This window comes from Cherax quadricarinatus, chromosome 52, assembly GCF_038502225.1.
Source record: "Cherax quadricarinatus isolate ZL_2023a chromosome 52, ASM3850222v1, whole genome shotgun sequence".
Lineage (NCBI taxonomy): Eukaryota > Metazoa > Arthropoda > Malacostraca > Decapoda > Parastacidae > Cherax > Cherax quadricarinatus.
In genome coordinates, this window is record NC_091343.1 from 4,580,808 (window position 1) to 4,601,455 (window position 20,648).

The following is a 20,648-nucleotide window of genomic DNA, read 5'->3' on the forward strand; positions in this document are numbered from 1 at the left end:
ACAAGGAGGCTTTAGGAAAGGTAGGGGGTGTGTGGACCAGGTGTTTACAGTGAAACCTAAGTGAACAGTGTTTAGATATGGCTAAAGAGATTTTTGTGGCATTTATGGATTTGGAAAAGGCATATGACAGTGTGGATAGGAGGGCAATGTGGCAGATGTTGCAAGTATATGGTGTAGGAGGTAGGTTACTGAAAGCAGTGAAGAGTTTTTACAACGATAGTGAGGCTCAAGTTAGAGTATGTAGGAAAGAGGGAGATTATTTCCCAGTAAAAGTAGGCCTTAGACAAGGATGTGTGATATCACTGTGGTTGTTTAAAATATTTATAGATGGGGTTGTAAGAGAAGTAAATGCGAGGGTCTTGGCAAGAGGCGTGGAATTAAAAGATAAAGAATCACACAAAGTGTAAGTTGTCACAGTTGCTCTTTGCTGATGACACTGTGCTCTTGGGAGAGTCTGAAGAGAAGTTGCAGAGGTTGGTGGATGAATCTGGTAGGGTATGCAAAAGAAGAAAATTAAAAGTGAATACAGGAAAGAGTAAGGTTATGAGGATAACAAAAAGACTAGGTGATGAAAGATTGGATATCAGATTGGAGGGAGAGAGTATGGAGGAGGTGAATGTATTCAGATATTTGGGAGTGGAAGTGTCAGTGGATGGGTCTATGAAAGATGAGGTGAATCATAGAATTGATGAGGGGAAAAGGGTGAGTGGTGCACTTAGGAGTCTGAGGAGACAAAGAACTTTGTCCTTAGAGGCAAAGAGGGGAATGTATGAGAGTATAAACCATACCCCCGGCCAGGATTGAACCCGCGGTCAGAGAGTCTCAAAACTCCAGCCCGTCGTGTTATGAGAGTATAGTTTTACCAACGCTCTTATATGGGTGTGAAGCATGGGTGATGAATGTTGCAGCGAGGAGAGGGCTGGAGGCAGTGGAGATGTCATGTCTGAGGGCAATGTGCGGTGTGAATATAATGCAGAGAATTCGTAGTTTGGAAGTTAGGAGGAGGTGCGGGATTGCCAAACTGTTGTCCAGAGGGCTGAGGAAGGGTTGTTGAGGTGGTTCGGACATGTAGAGAGAATGGAGCGAAACAGAATGACTTCAAGAGTGTATCAGTCTGAAGTGGAAGGAAGGCGGGGTAGGGGTCGGCCTAGGAAAGGTTAGAGGGAGTAAAGGAGGTTTTTGTGTGCGAGGGGCTTGAACTTCCAGCGGGCATGCGTGAGCGTGTTTGATAGGAGTGAATGGAGAAAAATGTTTTTTTAATACTTTATGTGCTGTTGGAGTGTGAGCAAAGTAACATTTATGAAGGGATTCAGGGAAACCGGCAGGCCGGACTTGAGTCCTGGAGATGGGAAGTACAGTGCCTGCACTCTGAAGGAGGGGGTGTTAATGTTGCAGTTTAAAAACTGTAGTATAAAGCACCCTTCTGGCAAGACAGTGATGGAGTGAATGATGGTGAAAGTTTTTCTTTTTCAGGCCACCCTGCCTTGTGTGTTGATAATAATAATAATAATAATAATAAAAAAATGTATGTGTAGTGCGACCTAAGTGTAAGTAGAAGTAGCAAGATGTACGTGAAATCTTGCATGTTTATGAGACAGAAAAAAGGACACCAGCAATCCTACCATCATATAAAACAATTACAGCCTTTCGTTTTACACTCACTTGGCAGGACGGTAGTACCTCCCTGGGCTGTTGCTGTCTACCAACCTACTACCTAGAGTAAGCCAGGTATACAGTTAGTTTAATATCCACACTATATTATGTTGTTTTCTATCATACATACGCCGGAAGTACCGGCGAATCAACAAGAAGACGACGACTATATTTTTATTACACTTTCCAAACTATAACATTATATTTTTATTATTGTACCATACAAGGATTATCTGGCATTCAACTGTTCACTTTGAGGAAAGTCATGCCTAAATTCCAATATTCACAAAGAAAATGCAGAGATCAAACACAATAGTTAAGGGGATATAGCCAATAACCCCTTTCCCTCATTTTCTTTTCTGGCACAAAATCACTACGGGTCTCCCTCTACATTCGCGAGGGTTAGGGGATCAAGAACCTCGGGAATGTTGAAAAATCGCAAATGTTTGGTGCCCAAATACAGTGGACCCCCGCATAACGATTACCTCCAAATGTGACCAATTATGTAAGTGTATTTATGTAAGTGCGTTTGTACGTGTATGTTTGGGGGTCTGAAATGGACTAATCTACTTCACAATATTTCTTATGGGAACAAATTCGGTCAGTACTGGCACCTGAACATACTTCTGGAGTGAAAAAATATCATTAACCGGGGTCCACTGTATATTGTAGGGAGATATTATAATAGCATTTACTTAGCCTAACAATACTGCTTCCTTATTAACCTACTGAACCATAAACAATCATAAAATACACGAATACATTTTTAAAATACTGTACTAGTGCCAGCCCTTTGGTAAAGGTGAGAGACTATAGAATTCAAGAAAGAACTCGTAGCAGAGTACCAAAGTGGAGGAGGAAGAGGGGAGAATGTGCCTTCTTCAATGATTCAGTGATTCTACGATATGTATGATACTAAAGCAGCATGAGTCGATAAAGGCTATAGCGCCAGTCAGCGATAAAGTGTAGCATTAATAGTGTACAAAGTAAGTTAAGTGACTAATCAATAGAAAAAGGACAGCACGAACCTAACTCCTCCAATGTTGTTATATAGGGCAACTGACAACACAGCTGTCTCTATTCTCTACCGCCTCCACCACCATGTACAGCTTATGTCTCAGTGGCCCTTATACACCCAACAACACCAACACAACACTCATGACATACTTAATGATGTATTTTATTCATTCTAGAGTACAGTGGACGCACGGTTATCGGTCGGTTCTGTTATCAGCCAACTCGGTTATCGGCCGTTTTTTCAGCACCCAGTTATCATCCGTTAATTCAGGGATTGGCCATTTGGGATGCGTCCATCGGCCGACTGGGGCCGCTTGCGCATCAGTTTGGCTTTGTCTCTCAGTGGCTGAGGAAGCTTCTGCTCATACATCCAAACATTTTGCTTGTTTTCCATTGTTTTTAGTGGTTTTTGCATTGCAAATGTGAAATAAGTAACCATGGCTCCAAAGAAAGGTCCTGTGGCAAAGAAAGTGAGAAACACTATGGAATTTAAGCGTGAAGTGATGGAAAAGTTTGAAAGTGGTATGAAGGTGGTGGAACTTGCCAGGATGTATAACAAGAATAAATCAACAATTACATCCATCCTGGCAAAGAAAGAACAAAAAGATGCTAATGTTGCAAATGGGGTAACTTTTCTAACTAAACAAAGGCCACCAATAATGGAAGAGATGGAAAAGTTATTATTATTGTGGATTAAGGAAAAAGAATTAGTGGGAGACAATGTTGTGGGGTCTATTATTTGTGAGAAGGCAAGGCAGCTGCATGAGGATCTTGCAAAGAAAATGCCTGGAACAAGTGCTGCAGTTTGTGAATTGGGGTTGGAGGTGAGTGGCAAGGATGTGGAAGAGTTGGTGGAGGACCACAGGGAAGAGCTAACCACTGAAGAGCTGCAAGAGCTTCAACTTGAACAGCAACAGACTGCAGCTGAGGAACTTGCTTCAGAGGAGGAAGAGTGAAGGAGGTGCCTTCTTCAGAGATTAAAGAGGTGTGTGCAATGTGGACTAGGGTGCAAGCTTTTGTAGAGAAACACCACCCTGAGAAATCTGAAACAAGCCATATCTGCAACATGTTAAGTGACAAAACCCTGTCCCAACTTCAGAGAAATCTTAGAGAGATGCCAGAAATAGAGCACTCTGGACATTTATTTTGCAAGACAGGGGTCCAGTGAGACTCAAGCTGGTCCTAGTGGCATTAAAAGACAAAGAAGGGAAGTAACCCCAGAGAAGGCTTTGCTACCTAAAGTCTTTATGGAGGGGGATTCCCCTTCCAAACACTAACTCCTCCCTCTTTCCTCTTCCTTATCTTCCAGAAGCCAGCATTAGCCTTCAATAAAGGTATGTAATACTTACATAATTGTTAATTTTTTTTTTGTGAATATTTTTGTCTGGAATAGATTAATTGTGTTTCCATTAATTCTTATGGAAAACATTAATTCGGTTTTTGGCCATTTCAGTTATCAGCCAACCTCTTGGAACGGATTACGGCCGGTAACCTGGGGTCCACTGTATTTGTCATTTTTCTATGTTATTAAGTCATATTAGATGAATTGTGATAGATAAATAAGCCATAGAATTGATATTAGTGTCATATTGAAGGACTATCTTGTCCTATCTCCAAACAAACTCTGCCACCGCCACAATTCGTAACATATGTAATGACATATTTTAAATATGATTGGGCGGCTGGTAATTCGCAAATGTTCAAAGCCCGCGAAAGCGGAAAATGCAAATGTTGAGGAAGACCTGTATTCTTAGCTTGTTGACTACCAGAAGACATATTTTTGGGGTCTTCATTGTTCAGGATTCAATTATGAATGGCACTACTGTATGTATATTTAAAAGTAGATTATAGTTTGCTATCACACTTCTTGCCCCTTGTCCTTACACTTACAACTCTCCTACCATCATCTTAGACCCATGTTCACAATCGTTGGTGACTATTTCATAAGCTGTCAGCTACATGATACATCTCTTGATTTTACTGTTTTAGCAGAGGTTATAGCAGACCCAGAGGGCCTGGCAAGATACAGTACTCCATTAATCCTTTCAGGGTCAGTGCTGTACTTGTACGGCTTGAGAGCCAGGGTTGGTGCCGAACTTGTATGTGTAAATACTAGCGTCTTCCAATCAAGCAGAAGAGAGCTGGTAGGCCTACATATGAAAGAATGGGTCTGCATGGAGTGTGCGCAGTATAAAAAAAAATCCTACAGCATGCAGTGCATCAGAAAAAAAACTCCGACCATGTTTTTGGTTTAAAACAAGACTTTGGAGTGCATTTTCGTATGGTATTTATGGTTGTATTCTCGTAGTAGGTAGTAGGTTGGTAGACAGCAACCACCCAGGGAGGTACTACCGTCCTACCAAGTGAGTGTAAAACGAAAGCCTGTGATTGTTTTACATGATGGTAGGATTGCTGATGTCTTTTGTCTGTCTCATAAATATGCAAGATTACAGGTATGTCTTGCTACTTCTACTTACACTTAGGTCACACTACACATACATGTACACATTTATTTATACACACTCATCTGAGTTTTCTTTGATTTTATCTTAATAGTTCTTGGTCTTATTTCTTTTCCTTTTATATCCATGAGGAAGTGGAATAAGAATCTTTCCTCCGTAAGCCATGCGTGTTGTAAAAGTCAACTAAAATGCCGGGAACAATGGGCTAGTAACCCCTTTTCCTGTAAAGATTACTAAAAAGAATAAGAAGAAGAAAATTGTCAAGGTGGGAAGTATGAATGTGTGTGGATGTTGTGCAGATGATAAGAAAGAGATGATTGTGGATGTTATGAATGAGAAGAAGCTGGATGTCCTGGCTTTAAGTGAAACAAAGCTGAAGGGGGTGGGAGAGTTTCAGTGGAGAGGAATAAATGGGATTAGGTCAGGGGTTTCAAATAGAGTTAGAGCTAAAGAAGGAGTAGCAATAATGTTGAAGGATAAGCTATGGCAGGAAAAGAGGGACTATAAATGTATTAATTCAAGGATTATGTGGAGTAAAATAAAGATTGGATGTGAAAAGTGGGTTATAATAAGCATGTATGCACCTGGAGAAGAGAGAAGTGTAGAGGAGAGAGAGATTTTGGGAAATGTTGAGTGAATGTATGGGGAGATTTGAATCAAGTGTGAGAGTAATGGTGGTTGGGGATTTCAATGCTAAAGTGGGTAAAAATGTTATGAAGGGAGTAGTAGGTAAATTTGGGGTGCCAGGGGTAAATGTAAATGGGGAGCCTTTAATTGAGCTATGTGTAGAGAGAGATTTGGTAATAATACATATTTTATGAAAAAGAGGATAAATAAATATACAAGGTATGATGTAGCACATAATGAAAGTAGTTTATTAGATTATGTATTGGTGGATAAAAGGTTGATGGGTAGGCTCCAGGATGTACATGTTTATAGAGGGGCAACTGATATATCGGATCATTATTTAGTTGTAGCTACAGTTAGAGTAAGAGGTAGATGGGAAAAGAGGAAGGTGGCAACAACAAGTAAGAGGGAGGTGAAAGTGTATAAACTAAGGGAGGAGGAAGTTCGGGTGAGATATAAGCGACTATTGGCAGAAAGGTGGGCTAGTGCAAAGATGAGTGTTGGGGGGGGGGGGGGGTTGACGAGGGTTGGAATAGTTTTAAAAATGCAGTATTAGAATGTGGGGCAGAAGTTTGTGGTTATAGGAGGGTGGGGGCAGGAGGAAAGAGGAGTGATTGGTGGAATGATGAAGTAAAGGGTGTGATAAAAGAGAAAAAGGTAGCTTATGAGAGGTTTTTACAAAGCAGAAGTGTTATAAGAAGAGCAGAGTATATGGAGAGTAAAAGAAAGGTAAAGAGAGTGGTGAGAGAGTGCAAAAGGAGAGCAGATGATAGAGTGGGAGAGGCACTGTCAAGAAATTTTAATGAAAATAAGAAAAAAATTTGGAGCGAGTTAAACAAGTTAAGAAAGCCTAGGGAAAGTATGAATTTGTCAGTTAAAAACAGAGTAGGGGAGTTAGTAGATGGGGAGAGGGAGGCATTAGGTAGATGGCGAGAATATTTTGAGGAACTTTTAAATGTTAAGGAAGAAACAGAGGCAGTAATTTCATGCACTGGTCAGGGAGGTATACCATCTTTTAGGAGTGAAGAAGAGCAGAATGTAAGTGTGGGGGAGGTACATGAGGCATTACGTAAAATGAAAGGGGGTAAAGCAGCTGGAACTGATGGGATCATAGCAGAAATGTTAAAAGCAGGGGGGGGGGGGATATAGCATTGGAGTTGTTGGTACTTTTGTTTAATAAATGTATGAAAGAGGGGAAGGTACCTAGGATTGGCAGAGAGCATGTATAGTCCCTTTATATAAAGGGAAAGGGGACAAAAGAGACTGTAAAAATTATAGAGGAATAAGTTTACTGAGTATACCAGGAAAAGTGTACGGTAGGGTTATAATTGAAAGAATTAGAGGTAAGACAGAATGTAGGATTGCGGATGAGCAAGGAGGTTTCAGAGTGGGTAGGGGATGTGCATATGTGTGAACAGTATTTAGATAAAGGTAGTGAAGTTTTTATTGCATTTATGGATTTAGAAAAGGCATATGATAGAGTGGATAGAGGAGCAATGTGGCAGATGTTGCAAGTATATGAAATAGGTGGTAAGTTATTAAATGCTGTAAAGAGTTTTTATGAGGATAGTGAGGCACAGGTTAGGGTGTGTAGAAGAGAGGGAGACTACTTCCCGGTAAAAGTAGGTCTTAGACAGGGATGTGTAATGTCACCATGGTTGTTTAATATATTTATAGATGGGGTTGTAAAGGAAGTCAATGCTAGGGTGTTCGGGAGAGGGGTGGGATTAAATTTTTGGGAATCAATTTCAAAATGGGAATTGACACAGTTACTTTTTGCTGATGATACTGTGCTAATGGGAGATTATAAAGAAAAATTGCAAAGGTTAGTGGATGAGTTTGGGAATGTGTGTAAAGGTAGAAAGTTGAAAGTGAACATAGAAAAGATTAAGGTGATGAGGGTGTCAAATGATTTAGATAAAGAAAAATTGGATATCAAATTGGGGAGGAGGAGTATGGAAGAAGTGAATGTTTTCAGATACTTGGGAGTTGACGTGTCAGCGGATGGATTTATGAAGGATGAGGTTAATCATAGAATTGATGAGGGAAAAAAAGTGAGTGGTGCGTTGAGGTATATGTGGGGTCAAAAAACGTTATCTATGGAGGCAAAGAAGGGAATGTATGAAAGTATAGTAGTACCAACACTCTTATATGGGTGTGAAGCTTGGGTGGTAAATGCAGCAGCAAGGAGACAGTTGGAGGCAGTGGAGATGCCCTGTTTAAGGGCAATGTGTGGTGTAAATATTATGCAGAAAATTCGGAGTGTGGAAATTAGGAAAAGGTGTGGAGTTAATAAAAGTATTAGTCAGAGGGCAGAAGAGGGGTTGTTGAGGTGGTTTGGTCATTTAGAGAGAATGGATCAAAGTAGAATGACATGGAAAGCATATAAATCTATAGGGGAAGGAAGGCGGGGTAGGGGTCGTCCTCGAAAGGGTTGGAGAGAGGGGGTAAAGGAGGTTTTGTGGGCAAGGGGCTTGGACTTCCAGCAAGCGTGCGTGAGCGTGTTAGATAGTGAATGGAGACGAATGGTACTTGGGACCTGACGATCTGTTGGAGTGTGAGCAGGGTAATATTTAGTGAAGGGATTCAGGGAAACCGGTTATTTTCATATAGTCGGACATGAGTCCTGAAAATGGGAAGTACAATGCCTGCACTTTGAAGGAGGGGTTTGGGGTATTGGCAGTTTGGAGGGATATGTTGTGTATCTTTATATGTGTATGCTTCTAAACTGTTGTATTCTGAGCACCTCTGCAAAAACAGTGATAATGTGCGAGTGTGGTGAAAGTGTTGAATGATGATGAAAGTGTTTTCTTTTTGGGGATTTTCTTTCTTTTTTTGGGTCACCCTGCCTCGGTGGGAGGCGGCCGACTTGTTGAAAAAAAAAAAAAAATTCTCGTTTTTTCTTGTTCTCATTTGATAGAATGGAAGATATGTTACAAAAATAGAAATGATTTTGATTGGTTTCATGATGAAAAGAACCTTGAAATTGAGCTCAAAGTAGTGGAAACGTTTGATTTTTGCTGATGTTCAAAAGTAAACAAATCATGCCAAGTGTCCAATACACGTCAACTGGCGAGTCTAATATTGTTTCACAAGTGCACTGATATTGTTTATACCAGTTTTACAATAATGCAGTAGTCTGCATAACAGTAAATCTTCTATTTTTTTATGAGAATAAAAATTCAAAATGGAAAGCAAGAGTAATATAAGAGGCCTGAAGACATGACTAATGACCAGAGAAAATGTTATTTTAGTGCCAGGAATGTCTGCATTGTTTATTCTGGACCTTATTTCTAAATTGGCATATTTTGATATTTGTGTGAAACTGGCCAAATTGCCAATTTTTGACCACTTCACTGGGCAGTTGAAATCGGTAAATGAGCAGTTTCTTGTACTCTTTCGATAGAGCAAATGGAATTCTAGAGAAATATCTATGATTTTAGTCGAACGGAACATTGAAATGGGCCGAAAATAGGGTTTGAAGTGGGCGAAATTCCCGATGCGTAAATATCGTCGAGACTGCTAACTTCGCAAGAGCATAATTCCATAGCTCTTCCATCAAATTTCATACTTTTGGTGTCATTACCATTGGGAAAAGGTTCTTTATCATTTCATAGAATTTTTTTTTTAAATTTTCTGACCCTGAGAGTGAGTTCAAGATCTGGGGTCTCAACCCTGAAAGGGTTAAACTAACAATGAATTAATTTCATGGGAAGTTATAGTATTTCTAAGAAAATAATATGGACACGTGAAGCATTAATGAACTTGATAAAAAAATTTTTTTACAAAGAGGATGAAGTGATCTTAATTCACATGGTGCATAAAAGTGAATTTGTAAAGACTAAGCGAACAAAGATTAAGCCTTAGGCATTGGGTGTACACAAGTTTACTGTTATCTGATTAGTAGAAGGCAATGAGTTTTCAACTGAAATGTTGCCTTATACTAAGTTATAAATATTTTGTCATTTCTATTTTTATGTTATCTTGCTGAAACACTGGTTTCACTATTAACCCTTTCAGGGTTGGTGCCGTACTAGTATGGCTTGCACGCCAGGGTTGGTGCCATACTAGTACGCATAAATTCTAGCGCCTTCAAATCTAGCGAGAGAAAGCTGGTAGGCCTACATATGAAAGAATGGTTGTGTGGGGTCATTGTGTGCAGTATAAAAAAAATTCCTGCAGCACACAGTGCATAACGAGATAAAAAAAAACTTCGACCGTGTTTTTGGTTTAAAACAGCGACTTTGCAGTGTATTTTCCTAAGGTATTTATGGTTGTATTCTAGTTTTCCTGGTCTTATTTTATAGAATGGAAGACATTATGGAAATTGAGATGATTTTTGATTGGTTTCACAATGAAAAGTACCTTGAAACTGAGTTCAAAGTAGCAGAAAGGTTCGATTTTTGCCAAAGTTCAAAAGTAAACAAATCATGCCATGCATCCAATACTCTTCAACTGGCGAGTCTAATATTCTTTCACAAGTGCACTGATATTATTTATACCATTTCTACACTAATGCAGTAGTCTGCATAACAGTAAATCTTCTATTTTTTGAGAATAAAAATTCAAAGTGGAAAGCAAAAGAAATATAACATGGGCCTGGGGACATGACTAATGAACAGAGGAAATGTTATTTTAGTGCCAGGAATGTCTGTCTGGTTTATTCTGGACCCTATTTGGAAATTGGCATCTTTTGAAATTTGTGTAAAATTGGCAAAATTACCAATTTCTGACCACTTCATTGGATAGTTGAAATCGGTAAATGGGTAGTTTCTTGTACTCATTCGATAGAAAAAATGGAGTTCTAGCGAAATAGGTATGATTTTTGTCAACTGTAACATTGGAATCGACTGAAAATAGGGCTCAAAGTGGGTGAAATTGCCAAAGCGTAAACATCGAGACTGCTAACTTTGCGAGAGCATAATTCCTTAAGTTTTCCATCAAATTTCATACTTTTGGTGTCATTTTGATCGGGAAAAGATTCTCTATCATTTCATAAGAAAAAATAATTATTTTGTTTTTCAAAAACTTTCCGACCCTGAGAACGAGTTTAGGAGAGGGCCTGCCGACCCTGAAAGTGTTAATAATAAGCTAGGCATTATTCAATGAAGTTTTTTCAAATTATTCAGTTTATCATATTTTTTATGGGTACTTTTTTGGATTTATGAAGCTTTTACCAAGTGAGATTTCTAGATCTTTCAACTGAAGAGTCTCAATCTGGCCTATATTAATGAAAACTCCATCACTCAGGATGTATCAATCCATATTTTAAGGGAAAGTGGGACAGAATTCTTTTTCTGTAAGCCATGCGTGTCGTAAGAGGCAACTAAAATGTCTGGAGCGAGGGGCTAGTAACCCTTTCTCCTGAATACATCACTAAATTTAAGGAGAGAAACTTTAGTTTTTCTTTTTAGGTCACCCTGCCTAGGTGGGATATGGCCAGTTTGTTGAAAAAATCTAATTAAATAAAAAACAATACTTCATCATTAAGTCACCCAATATTTATTAATCATAATCACTCTTGTATAAGGCAACTCAATAAAACTGAATACTGGTGCTCATGAGTTACAATGAGGTTACATTCCAATAAACCCATCGCAAGTTGAAAATATCTCAAGTCAAATATATATATATGATATGATAAATAAACAAGTAAATAACTACCGTCATTGAACAAGTAAATAAACAAATGATTACTGTAACTAACTTAATACAGGATCAGAAAGTAAATTAATGAACACAAGATCAAAATTCAAAGCCTGATGACTACTGAATATGCATTGCCATTGCTCTACCATAAAGTCAAAATATCGTAAAGTGAGAAGCATCTGTATATTCATGAAAAGATAATAAAATCAGAAACACCACCTACACTAATACAGTGGACCCCCGCATAACGATCACCTCCCAATGCGACCAATTATGCAAGTGTATTTATGTAAGTGCGTTTGTACGTGTATGTTTGGGGGTCTGAAATGGACTAATCTATTTCACAGTATTCCTTATGGGAGCAAATTCAGTCAGTACTGGCACCTGAACATACTTCTGGAATGAAAAAATATCGTTAACCGGGGGTCCAGTGTAATTTAGTTCACAGGTAAAATTAATAATGGTTCGGTAAAGAACTCTTGACAGGACTAGTGAAGGTAACATACCATCTCGACTGTTTTATTTTCGTGATTCTGCAGCATTGTCATGATGAGCAGGTTCTTGTGACCATCCAGGAGACGGCCGGGAAACTTGTCACCCGTGTCCAGCTCCAACACTTGTACCATATTTCTTGAGCAGTAGTCCAAAACCATGTATTGGTCTTCGCTATAGTGAGAAAATTAATAATTTGTTTAATGTGAATGATCATACCCTTTCAAAATTATCATTAGAGATGCAATAGTGAAAATAATATATAATTTATGTCAAAATCATCATGAGTGATGCAATACAGTGTAAGTATGTAATGTTATTAAACTAAATTCATGAATTTAAATCCTTTTGATCAAATATCTTTTTTTTTTTCAATAAACCGGCCATATCCCACCAAGGCAGCGTGGCCCAAAAAGAAAAACGAAAGTTTTTCTTTTTAAGTTTAGTATGTTTAGTAATTTGTACAGGAGAAGGGGTTACTAACCCCTTGCTCCCGCCATTTTAGTCGCCTCTTACAACACGCATGGCTTACGGAGGAAGAATTCTGTTCCACTTCCCCATGGAGATTAGAGGAAATAAACAAGAACTAAAAAGAAAATAGAAGAAAACCCAGAGGGGTGTGTGTATATAAGCTTGTACATGTATGTGTAGTGTGACCTAAGTGTAAAAAGTAGTAGCAAGACAGAAAAAAGACACCAGCAATCCTACCATCATGTAAAACAATTACAGGCTTTTGTTTTACACTCACTTGGCAGGACAGTTGTACCTCCCTGGGTGGTTGCCGTCTACCAACCTACTACCTAGGATAACTGTATTTATGAGCAAATAATTTCTAATAGAACAAATTTTAACAACATAGTACAGTGGACCCCTGGTTATCGTAATTAATCTGTCCCACAGTGACTCAAGCCAAATTTGACAATATCCTAATTTATTTCCCCATAAGAAATAATGCAAGTCCAATTAACCCGTTCCAGACACCCAAAAGTATTAAAAAAATAAGTTTTTTTACATGAAATATACATTTACTTACACACAAAGCAATGATATATGAAGAATAAAACAATAACAATATGACACTTACCTTTATTGAAGACTTGTTGATGTATGGAAGACAGGAGGAGGGGAGAGGATGGAGGAGTTATTATTGTTTGGAAGGAGACTCCCATTCCATAAAGACTTCAGGTACCAAGTCCTTTTCCGGGGTTACTTCCCTTCTTTGTTTTTTAATGCCACTAGGACCAACTTGAGAGTCACTGGACCCTGTCGCTCAAAAAATTGTTCCAGAGAGCTCTGTTTCTGGCGTTTCTTTAAAATTTCCCTAAAATGGGACACAACATTGTCACTGTACATGTTGCCAACACAGCCTACAACAGCTTTGTCAGGGTGATGTTCATCCATAAATGTTTGCACCTCACTCCACTTTGCACAAATGTCCTTAAGCTTTGAAGAAGGCACCTTCTTCCATCTCTCTTCCTCAAACTCTGAAGCAATTTCCTGAGCTGTGGTCTGTTGCTGTTCCAGATGAAGGCCTTGGAGCTCTTCATTGTGGTCCTCCACCAACTCTTCCACATCCTTGCCACTCACATCCAACCCCCATGGAATTCCCCAATGCCATAATACTTTCCACAACTGCCATAGGCTCATCAGGGTCAGCCCCAAACCCTTCAAATTCCTCTCTTGGACACATTCTGGCCACAATTTTCTCGAAGCAGAGTTCAAAGTCCTGGAAGTCATTCCCTCCCAAGCCTTACTTATAAGGTTTATGGAATGGAGGATACTGAATTGATCTTCCCAGAACTCTCTTAGGGTCAATTCAATGTCCGAGGTTATGTCAAAGCACCTTTGAAACATTGCTTTGGTGTAGAGTTTACTGAAGTTTGAAATGGCCTGCTGGTTCATGGGCTGATTGAGAGAAGTGGTATTATGGGGGCAAGAACTTTACTGTGATGAAACAAAACTCCACCATTTGGTCATCCAAGTCTGGAGGATGAGCAGGAGCTTTGTCCATTACCAGGAGGCACTCGAGTTCCAATATATTTTCCAGGAGGTATTTCTTCACACACGGGCCAAACACTTCATTGAGCCAATCAAGGAAAATTTCCTTCATGATCCATGCCTTACTGTTTGCCTTCCACATCACACACAATTTACTCTTGGCAACACTGTTTTTCTTGAACACATTGGGATTTTCAGAGTGATACATCAGTAAAGGTTTCACTGAAATCCCCACCAACATTACTACAGAATATGAGAGTTAGCCTGTCTTCCATAGGCTTGTGTCCTGGGAGTACCTTTTCCTCCTGCGTGATGTAGGTCCTCTTTGGCATTTTCTTCCAAAAGAGGCCTGTTTTGTCACAATTGAACACTTGTTGAGGTTTGAATTGTTCAGCCTCTATGTACCCCTTGAATTCCAAAACATATTTTTAAGCCGCACATTTGTCAGAACTTGCAGCCTCGCCATGCCTTACTACACTGTTTATGCCACTACGCTTCTTAAATCTTTCAAACCAGCCATTGCTGGCCTTAAATTCACTGACATCAGCACTAGTTCGACATTTTCTTTACGAGATCATGCCTTTTCACAAATTATCGACTGCATAACACTATCTCCTGCTAACTGTTTTTGGTTGATCCACATTAACAAGAAAGTCTTCACATCTTCGAGTATTTGCGATCTCTGTTTTGTGAGCATATTTGCACCTTTCGCAACAACAGCTTCCTTGATTTCCATTTTCTTGGCCACAATAGAAGCAATGGTTGTATGGGGTTTCTTGTACAACCTGGCAAGCTCTGCCACACTTACTCCACTTTCATATTTTGCAATGATGTCTTTCTTGAATTATATAATGTTATTTAGCAGTTGCAAGCACAAAAAAAGAATGGAATATTACGAAATGTATCATATGAACAGGTGGGGTGACGGTCACTCACTGATAAACAACGGCAGACTGACTGTGAATGGTGTGTGGGGCCACTCATATGCGTTTGGGATGAACAACTATTACCGAGGTAAATGACACTCACCGAGCCAATACATGTATTTTGATGAAAAAAGTTACGATTACCAAATATTACGAAATCCGATGGCTACGATATCCGGGGGTCCACTGTATATGGAATACTGTAATATATACAAGAAAAGCTTCTATTACAGTAGTGTACCCTCATGGAGATACAGTGATACCTTGACTTAAGAGTTCCTTTCCATGGCCAAGCTTGTCACTCAACTTGCTTATGTGTCAAACCAATTTTCCTCACTGAAATTAACTGAAATGCCATTAATCTGTTCCAGCCCACGAAAAGCCACCCCAATTTTTTTGTTACAGGTTTTTAAATAAGAAAAATGTATTTATAAATAAGATATGATTTTTGCCTTTTTTACCAGGTCCCAGCAATGTTTTATAAATGCTGGAGTATATATAAAACTCCTTAAAGCATGGTGTAAGAAGAGTCACTCCACTGCTGACAGCACAGCAATGGAGTGACATTTGATGATCTTGCACTGCCTTGGCTTTATTTTTCACTGTTACACAAACATATCTGTATCTGTGTTTCTGTATATCTGTTCGTTTCTATCTGTATTTGTCTGTCTATCTAGTTCTATGTTTATCTCTGTCTCTGCTTATCTTTCTGTCTGCCTGTGTTTCTGTCTTCCTGTCTCTCTACTTGTCTCTGTCTCAGAGAGAGAGCCACTCATGAACCAATAGGTATTACACACGATGCAGAGTCGACGACTCGTCTGATTCCTGAACAAGTGACTGTGTATTACTTGCCAATCATGCTTATTATGCCTCGTATCTACAAGCATAATATAGCACTGTCTGGATATTTTGGGTTATCCTAGGTAATTTACACTCTACAGGTGTCCCTCAACATTCGCGAGGGTTAGGGGATCAAGAGCCTCGCGAATGTTGAAAAACCGTGAATGTTTGGTGCCCCAATATATTGTAGGGAAATATAATACAATACTGCTTAACTTGTTGAACCATGAACAATCATAAAATACATGAAAACGTCGTAAGTTGTACTAAATATATACATGTTATGCTTTAATAACATGTATGTTATTAAATACCACAGACTCCACCACTGCCTCCACCACTTCCTCAACCAATGCGAGTCCCTACTACTCTCCCTCCGACCCCCGCAACTGGCAGCCAGCCCTCCCACCACTCAGTGTGGTGAGTGTTTTGTTTGTTCATTATTTGCTATTAAACTACAGTATAAATAATGTAAACACATTCATGACTGCATATTGGAATGGCTATTTGAACAGGTATTGGACAGTGACATGTGTTTACTCTTGAACACAGCAAAGAATCAAACATTTCTGCTACTGCTAATAATAATAATAATAATAATAATAATAATAATAATAATAATAATTAATAATAATTAATAATAATATTAATAATAATTAATAATAATAATTAATAATAATAATTAATAATAATAATTAATAATAATAATTAATAATAATAATAATTAATAATAATAATTAATAATTAATAATTAATAATAATAATTAATAATAATAATTAATAATAATTAATAATAATTAATAATAATAATAAATAATAATAATAATAATAATAATACAATATAATTGAAGAAGGAAATTGTACAAAAATACGAGGGAGTGGTTGACACATCGTCAGTGTGACTGTTTATGCTGGAGTTAACATTAGTCTCCCTGCTCTTCCAAACATTTCACAATAATTCATTGTTTGGTGCTTGTAGATTGTGACTGGAGTGGTTGAGGCAGTGGTAGAGGCAGTGGTAGAGGCAGTGGTAGAGGCAGCGGTAGAGGCAGCGGTAGAGGCAGCGGTAGAGGCAGCGGTAGAGGCAGCGGTAGAGGCAGCGGTAGAGGCAGCGGTAGAGGCAGCGGTAGAGGCAGCGGTAGAGGCAGCGGTAGAGGCAGCGGTAGAGGCAGCGGTAGAGGCAGCGGTAGAGGCAGCGGTAGAGGCAGCGGTAGAGGCAGCGGTAGAGGCAGCGGTAGAGGCAGCGGTAGAGGCAGCGGTAGAGGCAGCGGTAGAGGCAGCGGTAGAGGCAGCGGTAGAGGCAGTGGTAGAGGCAGCGGTAGAGGCAGTGATATTTACTAACATATGTTATAAATAATAATAGTACATTATGAATAACATTTATTATTATTATTATAAATGTTATTAATATTAACATGTACTATTATTATTTATAACATACGTATATGTTAGTAAATACCACTGCCTCACCCACTGCCTCTCCCACTGCCTCAACTGCTGAATTATTGTGAAATGTTTGGAAGAGCAGGGAGACTAATGTTCACTCCAGCATAAACAAAGTCACACTGACTATGTGTCAACCACTCCCTCGTATTTTTGTACAATTTCCTTCTTCAATTATATTGTATTATTATTATTATTAATTATTATTATTATTATTACTATTGTTATTATTAGCAGTAGCAGAAATGTTTGATTCTTTGCTGTGTTCAAGAGTAAACACATGATGTCACCGTCCAATACCTGTTCAAATAGCCATTCCAATATGCAGTCATGAATGTGTTTACATTATTTATACTGTAGCTTAATAGCAAATAATGAACAAACAAAACACTCACCACACTGAGTGGTGGGAGGGCTGGCTGCCAGTTGCGGGGGTCGGAGGGAGAGTAGTAGGGACTCGCAGGTGGCGGGAAACTTAAATATGATTTGGCGGCTGGGAATTTGGTGGCTGGGAATTTGGCGGTTGGGAATTCGCGAATGTGTGAAGCCCGCGAAAGCTGAAAATGTGAATGTTGAGGGAGACCTGTATATAACTATTTGTGTGTACCTGTGAGCTAGAGACAGATGGACAGAGACAGACAGAGATAGAGACAGAGATATATACAGATAGACAGAAGGAGACAGAGACAGCCAAAGCAAATCAGCCAGCCAGCCAACCTGCCAAACATGTATTACACATGTTCCAGAATTGTTTATCTTTACTTAGGGCATATGTTATAGAACATTCTGGCAGGATGACACTACCAGTAGTATCAAACCTGAAAAGATCTTACACACTGGTTATTATCGAGGTTTCTAACCCTTTGAGGGTCGACAGGCCCCCTCAGAAACTCGTTCTCAGGGTCGGCCAAATTTAAAAAAAAAAAATATTTTTTCTTATGAAAAGATAGAGAATCTTTTCCCGATCATAATGACACCAAAATTATGTGATTTGATGGAAAACTTACGGAATTATGCTCTCGCGAAGTTAGCGGTCACTGCGATGTTTACGCATCGGCGATTTTGCCCAATTTGAGCCCCATTTTCGGCCAATTGCTCTGTACTAGTCGACAAAAAACATGAATATTTCGCTAGAACTACATTTTTTCTATTGAATGAGTGCAAGAAACCACCCATTTACCATTTTCAACTATCCAATACAGTGGTCAGAATTTAGCAATTTTGCCAATTTCACACAAATTTCAAAAAATGCCAATTTCCGAATAGGGTCCAGAACAAACAAGAAATACATTCCTGGCACTAAAATGACATTTCTTCTGTTCATTAGTCACGTCTCAAGGCCCCTCTTACATTCTTTTGCTTTCCACTTTGAATTTTTATTCTCACGAAAAATAGAAGATTTACTGTTATGCAGACTACTGCATTAGTGTAAAAAATGATATAAATCATATTGGCTCACTTGCAAAAGAATGTTAGACTCACCAGTTGACGTGTATTGGACGCTTGGCATGATTTGTTTACTTTTGAACTTTGGTAAAAATCAAACATTTCTCCTACTTTGAGCTCAATTTCAAGGTACTTTTCTTTGTAAAACCAGTGAAAATCATCTCAATTTCTGTGATATGCATTCCATTCTATAAAATGAGACCAAGAAAACTAGAATACAACAATAAATACCATACGAAAATACAGAGCAAAATCGCTGTTTTATGCCAAAAAAAAACGGTGAAAGTTTTTTTTTCTCATTATGCACTGTGTGCTGCAGGATTTTTTTTTATACTGTGCACACTAACCACACAGACCCATTCTTTCATATGGAGGCCTACAGCCTTTTCCCGCGAGATCTGACGGCGCTAGAATTTATGCGTACTAGTACGTCAAAAACCCGAGCGTAAGACATACTAGTACGTCCGAAACCCTCAAAGGGTTAATATTTCCTTGGTATCTCCTGTGAGTGGCAGCACATCTGAAGCTCGCTTGCAACTCAAAACAAAAAATCGACCGAGTGATGGCTCATAACTCAGAAAACTCATAAGTTGGGGCACTCTTAAGTCGAGGTATGACTGTATCGTAAATAATAAATGTACTGTATACATACCATATACTTATAAATCAATAAATCTTAAGTTAACAGGGCATGTTTAATATCTTCTTATTCAAAAGGACATAAATCTTTAATACAAACCTCTTTTTCTTAGTAACAACAAGAAGGTCGGTAAACAAGAAGAAGTATAGGGTACATTTTGATATTCTCTTGCCAAAGGTGAGTTTAGCATCGTTTTCCCTCCACGTCAGCCTTATCAGCTCACCCTTCTTGACGAGCCAACGGGAAGCAGAGATAAGTGGTATTGCCTTTACCTCCCGAAAATCCAGCTGACGCGAGAGAATGAGCATCTCCTCCATGCGCTCCATCTTGCGAGCTCCCTCGTTACATTCTGATACAATCTGTCAGCAAAGAGATTGTACTGGCATTTGAGACTTTTGTGACTTTTAATAAAACTTACAACAATTGTTAATTATTGGCAGCCTCAAACAGATAAGATGACAGGTACATTTTGCTATTTCTACTTACATCTATTCCAAGACACACTCATATTACTGTGCCTACTACATATACAGAACATTAAACTCCAATATAAACCCTCCACTTAAACTTCTCTTTGATAGCTACAAAAGAATGCACAGTCACAATACAAGGCACTCAACATTCCTCGTGTCAGTCTCACACTATGCACAAATGAAATGCACATAAAAGACCAGAAGATCTGAAATTCGCTACCTGAACTGGTAAAGGATCCCCTGACTACTTAGGTAGTAGGTTGGTAGACAGCAACCACCCAGGGAGGTAATACCGTCCTGCCAGGTGACTGTGAAACAGAAACCTGTAACTGTTTTACATGATGGTAGGATTGCTGGTGTCTCTTTTCTGTCTCAAACACGCTGGATAACAGGTATATCTTGCTACTTCTACTTACACATGTCACACTACAGAGGCAAGCACATGCATATATATGTGTACATACACACATCTAGGGTTGTTCTTTTTCTTAATAGCTCGCTCGCTCTCTCTCTCTCTCTAGCACTTGCTCTCTAGTGCGCTCTCTCTCTAGCACTTGCTCTCTAGTGCGCTCTCTCTCTAGCACTTGCTCTCTAGCTCTCTCTCTAGCACTTGCTCTCTAGCTCTCTCTCTAGCACTTGCTCTCTAGCTCTCTCTCTAGCACTTGCTCTCTAGCTCTCTCTCTAGCACTTGCTCTCTAGCTCTCTCTCTAGCACTTGCTCTCTAGCACTTGCTCTCTAGCTCTCTCTCTAGCACTTGCTCTCTAGCTCTCTCTCTAGCACTTGCTCTCTAGCTCTCTCTCTAGCACTTGCTCTCTAGCTCTCTCTCTAGCACTTGCTCTCTAGCTCTCTCTCTAGCACTTGCTCTCTAGCTCTCTCTCTAGCACTTGCTCTCTAGCTCTCTCTCTAGCACTTGCTCTCTAGCTCTCTCTCTAGCACTTGCTCTCTAGCTCTCTCTCTAGCACTTGCTCTCTAGCTCTCTCTC

The 20,648-nt window shown here is 39.2% G+C and overlaps 1 protein-coding gene across 4 annotated transcripts in view; it reads right to left on the bottom strand.

Annotated features, from left to right (window-relative positions):
- The window catches only part of Exn (Ephexin), a 742,877-nt gene that overhangs the window by 24,586 nt on the left and 697,643 nt on the right, over positions 1-20,648 (bottom strand). For all 4 annotated transcript variants that reach the window (XM_070096018.1, XM_070096015.1, XM_070096017.1 and 1 more), the window contains 2 exons: positions 19,293-19,552; positions 11,915-12,074 (listed from right to left, as the gene is read on the bottom strand). In XM_070096018.1, the coding sequence (XP_069952119.1) occupies positions 11,915-12,074; positions 19,293-19,552 (420 nt within the window). The remainder of the gene's footprint in view (positions 1-11,914; positions 12,075-19,292; positions 19,553-20,648) is intronic.